The 6000-nt window shown below is 36.6% G+C and overlaps 1 protein-coding gene across 2 annotated transcripts in view; it reads right to left on the reverse strand.

The window, feature by feature from the left end:
• The window catches only part of LOC147069871 (uncharacterized), a 23506-nt gene extending 17944 nt beyond the window's left edge, over window positions 1–5562 (reverse strand). For both annotated transcript variants that reach the window (XR_015071128.1, XM_085950094.1), the window contains exons 1-4: window positions 5348–5562; window positions 4014–4224; window positions 2319–2502; window positions 1716–1784 (exon numbers count right to left, since the gene is read on the reverse strand). Coding sequence is in view for 1 of the 2 variants with exons in the window: in XM_085950094.1 (XP_085806220.1) it covers window positions 1716–1784; window positions 2319–2502; window positions 4014–4224; window positions 5348–5378 (495 nt within the window). In the remaining variant the exon portion in view is untranslated. The remainder of the gene's footprint in view (window positions 1–1715; window positions 1785–2318; window positions 2503–4013; window positions 4225–5347) is intronic.
• Window positions 5563–6000: the final 438 nt, after the last annotated feature.

Here is a 6000-nt window from a genome sequence, read left to right on the forward strand (position 1 = left end):
AAAGAGCAAGTGCTAAACATATGGAAGTCCCATTTTGAAAACTTACTTCAACGCTCTGTACCAGATGAACCTTTGGAATCGCCAGAAATCGCGACAGCAGAACCTCTTATACCGCCACCAAATAAGGCAGAGTTGATGGGAGCACTGAGTTATTTAAAGAATAACAAATCGGCAGGAAACGATAATATTCCATCGGAGCTTCTCAAGCATGGAGGAGAAACCTTTCTTAGTGCCATGCTTGAGCTACTGCAACAAATATGGGAGGAAGAAAAGATCCCTGAAGAATGGAAAGAATCACTGGTCTGTCCTATCTTCAAGAAAGGGGACAAACTCAACTGTGCAAACTACCGTGGCATCTCTCTTCTTCCTACTGCATACAAAGTTCTGTCGAACATTATTCTCGAAAGAATTCTACCATATGCCGAAAACATTCTTGGTGACTACCAATGCGGCTTTAGACGAAACCGCAGTACTACCGATCAAATCTTTACACTGCGCCAAATCTTTGAAAAGAAATGGGAATACGCCCAAGATGTACACTGTCTCTTTGTAGATTTTAAAACCGCATATGACTCTATTGATAGAGAAGCTCTCTGGAATATATTGAAAGAATTTGAAATACCGTCAAAACTTATAAATATAATAAAAGTATGCATGGACGGATCCAGAAGTAGAATTCATATGCAAGGTAGTATATCAGAATCTTTTGAGGTGACAGCAGGACTAAAACAAGGCGACTCCTTATCACCCATGCTGTTCAACTTAGCTTTAGAGAAAGCCGTTAGAGAAGCTCTGAAAGCAGAAGGTGGAGTTACCCTGAATGGGTCCCATAAAATATTGGGCTACGCAGATGATTTGGTGGTGCTCGGAGAATCTGAAGAAGAAGTCAGAGATATTTTCACTCCTCTGGAGGACACAGCGAAAAGGTTGAACCTACGAGTAAATGTGGGAAAGACCAGGTATTTGAAAATGACAAGAGGCATTGAACCCTCTGGAAACATTGGAATAAGAAACTCCTCGTTCGAGAGAACCTCTCTCTTCAAGTACTTGGGCTCCAACATTACCTCTAAAAATGAAATGTCCCTAGAGCTCTCTGACCGACTGAGAAGTGGAAATGCAGCGTACTTCGCGCTGAGTCGTCTGTTCAGGTCCAAAATGCTGTCCATCAAAACGAAATTCCGGGTGTATAACGTGGTCATCAAGCCAATCGTCATGTATGGATGTGAAACGTGGGGTTTAACAGAAAAACAAGAAAAGGCGCTCCAAGTGTTTGAAAACAGAATCCTCCGGAGAATACTTGGACCCGTCAATGAGAACCACCGGTGGCGCATCCGCACAAACGCTGAGCTCTTCGACCGATACCAACCTAGAATCACTAATATTCTGAGGTCAAGAAGGCTCAGATGGGCGGGCCACGTTGTACGATCTGAAAGATCTAGAACTCTCTATAGGATTTACAAAGGCACACCAGCTGGCACTCGACCTCTTGGCCGCCCTCGACGGAGATGGGCGGACAACATTCAAAGGGATGCGGAAAGGCTGGGGATAGTCAACTGGGAAGAGAGAGCGCTGGACAGAGATGCCTGGAGAAACGTTGTGCAGTCGGCCATGGACCTGAACGGCCCCTAGCGCCAGTTTAATAATAATATATAATTGGGGAATGAAACAAATCTGTTTCATACATAAAATAAATACAACATATTATTGACATGTACCTTGGCTTCATCTAGTCTTCCCAGAGCTTTCAGTAAGTTCCCTAGGTCGCTACGCACACAGTACAGTTCCTGAAAATAAAATAATATTATCAGTAACGTTTTTAACGTCACACTTAAAAATCAGATAATGTGAAGATAAGATATATATTTATCGTTGATTTTTTACCCATGCACGTTGAAGAAAACCTTGAGAAGCACCCCTGCGCATCTATTTTATACACAAGACTGCTTTCGGCCATTATCGAGGGTAGATTATCATATTATGTTGTATTGAGGTATTATAGTTGTTACAATAAGTTAGCCGTTAAACAGTCAAAACTGCTCGTTCACTCAAAAATTTAGCACAGCCAAGAGAGATGTTAAAACAGCACTTATTGTAAAAATTATAATACTTCAATACAAAATATGAAAAACTACCCTCGATAACGGCCGATAGCAGTCTTGTGTATAGATGCGCTGGTCGAATATACGAACAGTGAAAAGTTTGGAAGGCATTCATTATGTTGCATAGATAAATAGCACTTAGACGCCAAAATGCAACTTGGTTCAAGCATCAGCTGGATTCACTATTACGGATTTGTAAATACCAAATTGAACACTTACAGGGTTATATTGCAATGCGGTGATGTACGCTTGGACAGCTTGTTCCATGTCACCAGCGGCTACCAGGGCTGCAGCAAGGTTAATGTAGCCGTCGATAAAGTCAGGCTTTAACCGTACGGCATGTCGGTAGTTTTCCAAGGCTTCTTGTAACTGACCGCGTTCTTTGAAAACATTTCCTAGATTGCTGAAACCACAAACAAAAATTAAATCTTATAGGAGAGCATCTGCATTGGAAAGATAAATATAGTTGCTTAATCTCTAAAAGTTGTATGTCGAACTGGACTAGACATCGTCTTGCTTACGTGTACGTCCATGTCTAGTTGGACTTGACATATGAAAATGATGAATGTCTATCTATTACCTCTGGAACCTCTTCCAATGGTTAACTCCGTTTAGACATTTTTGTGGGTTACGCCACTTCTGCTCTGACCGCCTCAATTATACTTATTAATTATAGAAAACTTATCCCCTAAAAATGTCAAAAAGGAGTGGATGTGATATTTCAAATACGATCATTAAGAAATCCTGCGATAAATTTAAATTGGAATGGCTCTCTGAAATCATCGAAACAGAAATGCGATCTTCAATGCATTCGCAAAAAGTAAGAATTGGTGATATATTTGTTTATTCGGAAACAGATGATTGTGTCAAACACATCATACGCTCTGCAGCAAATATGCAAGGAGAATTCACGTTTGGAAAGAAGTGTATTGAATGGAGGTTGTATCTTTTAAAAAGGAATTTGAGTCAAAAAGCACACTGGGATCCTGTTAAGAAATTGAAAAATTTGAAGACTTGGACTTTTGAAAGTAATAACTGTAAACACGTAGTTAAAAACCCCATTCGTCAGGGTGAAAAGAAACACATTTTTTATAAATGTTTATTTTGCATAAGTGTTTATATTGAACAAAAACAACCCAACATACAAATATATAGAAAAAAACGTTCTGCAAGTTTAGTAGGTATTTAATATATTTTATTAACGAATGATTTTTTCTCTATTTCCTATTTTTTATGTATTTCAAAAATTATCGTTAGTGTTATTATTATATAAAATCACTGAAATTAATAATTACCTTAAAAATATGTTTTAATGAAAAATTTACCGCACCGGGTGACACCAACCCTGGTTATACCACTTGCTCAGATGCGTTGATGATCCACACACACAATATAAAAATTAGACGGAATGTTGTATACAACATATTAGTCCGAATATAACATGACTATATTTGAGATGACAGTTGAAAGGTGAATATTAACTTTGGAAATGTTTTCTGATGCTTGCAAATTGTTAATTTTTTTCAAGTTTATATCATAACTTCTTCAAATGGCTTTATTTATCGGAACTTTGTTTTATCCCTTTTTTCTACATGTTATTATTCAGTAGCAGAATATAAGACAAGGAAGTGTCAATATATAAGAAGAGAAAATTGGTTGACATTGGTAGAGGGTGGACAGAGGAACAGCAGCTGGAATCATTTCATTATCAATTAGTTCCAGAAAAGGTTCCCTTAGACTTAAAATAGCTGTCCTGAAATAATAAATAGTAATGGAGGCAATATTTTCTCAGCAGTTTTTTGATAAGAATTGGAAATATGGCAGTTATATTCTCACATTCAATATTTCTAGATATCTCACATAGAGTTATCAACCAGTGTTCTAAGCATAATTATTTTTAATTCTAGGCAATACCTATATGCTTCAGCAAGGAGAGGATTTTGTTTGATGGCAAGCGTCGAAAAGTGTGCAGATTTGTCTAGGCGGCGGCATTGGAAATGTATTGAGGACAGTAAAAGTAGCACTCCTGTATTTGCATTCTCCTGCCTCCAAAGCTGCATACAATGATGTTCAGCACTGTCATAATCACCGGATTGATATTCTCGGTGAGCCAACTCCAATAAGCCTGTAAAAAAGGATTATAACATTTCATGTTTATCAATCATAACTGTGACACATATGCATGAATGCATCAAGCATAAAACAAACCCAGTAACTAACCAGTTCTATAAACTGTTGTGTGCAAGATATTCTTATTTAATGAATATATCTACTACATGACCCCCACAAATGGGGGGGGGGGGGACTGAAAGGGCTCAAGCCTGGGGACCCGGCCATAGGCGGCTAGGTATGGCGGGTTGACCAGATATGTGAGATAAACACACATCACAAAATTGCACTTAATAGTAAAAAAATCGTAAAAATAACGAGCTAATCAAAGTACAAAAATAATATTAAAATAGATTAAACATAATACATATTTAGTTTTTCAGAAAATTTTCGGTTACAGTGCCACAGATGACCGCATGACCATTTATAATTATTTTTTGGAGGAAACAGTTTATCCCATGCAGACAATAATTATATTAAATATTATAACTTTTTCTGTCAGCGAAGATGCTTTTCGATCCAATAATTGTTAATTTAAAGCTTGACATTTTCATACATTTTGATGTATCATTATCACACACTAAGGTTAGATTATGTTTGATTAAGTTGGGTTAGATTAGGTTAGGTTGGGTTTGGTCTAAAAAGAAAGTTATAAAAAATGATGCGGTCATCTGCAGCACCATTACCAAATTTTCAATAAAGCAAGTAAACCTGAATAAATTCGCTGTACGTTACTCGTTGAAACTGTGCATGTATAAATACCTATACTTTAAATTGCATACATATTGTTATTTACTAATGATTTACCCTTTAGCATTCATTTAATATTTGAATTATAAAATTTAAGTCGATAGTGGCATGTGGTCAAAACTCACCGAATTTTGAGTTCTACTGACGAACATCAATTGATTTGAGGGATGGATGCATTTTGCAAGCATTCATTAACCCAAATTAATAATCCAGCAGGCAGCCGGATAGAATGGGACACCATCGACATCGTAAAATACACAAAACATTGCCTAATGTTTCAATAAACAGTAAGTTTCGCTATGATGAATACAGCTTTTACGAATGATGGGCACTGATAGTGATAACATGCTCTACAATACCTCGATTTAAAAATAATCGTATGTACTTACTCATACATGACAGCTGAGTTATTTCTGCCATATTTTGTATTCACATTAAAAATCAAGTCATTAAAGATATTTTCCCGTCATTTTCCAATACATAAAACAAAATAAAGTTATTACAACAAACGAGACTAAAAATAGTTTCTTTTATTGCATTTCTTGTATGGAAAAAGCTTTTTGATTTACACTTCAACAGTTTACACGACTCACGCGATGTCATTGAAAATACATGCCCATAGACGAATGCATAGACTAATATTAGACCAGTGTTGTAATATTTCCAAAGTGGAACTATAGTACCGAGCCTTCAAAATTATAGTATTTCGGAATAATATATAGAGCACGCGTTGAATGACCAATACTTTTCTACATTTTCAAATATATTTAACATCATTGAATAACATTATATTATTTTGAAAGCCCGATTAATATCTATTACACCGTAATTAATTCCTGTTTATGTATACCTTATGTTCACGTAACCACAAAACATAAACATATTAATCTTTCGAACAGCCAAATACAATTAAGTTGTAAGAATATCCGGCGGACATCGAACATTTTTACGAACATCGGACCTCTTCTTGTTGTTGTTTTTAAAATTGGTGGCGGGTGGATGCTTTGTGCAGGCAGTTATCGCGAAAATTAATGCAATCACT

The sequence above is a fragment of the Rhyacophila brunnea genome, unplaced genomic scaffold (genome assembly GCF_057557595.1).
Source record: "Rhyacophila brunnea isolate RB1 unplaced genomic scaffold, BYU_Rbru_1.0 scaffold_228, whole genome shotgun sequence".
Lineage (NCBI taxonomy): Eukaryota > Metazoa > Arthropoda > Insecta > Trichoptera > Rhyacophilidae > Rhyacophila > Rhyacophila brunnea.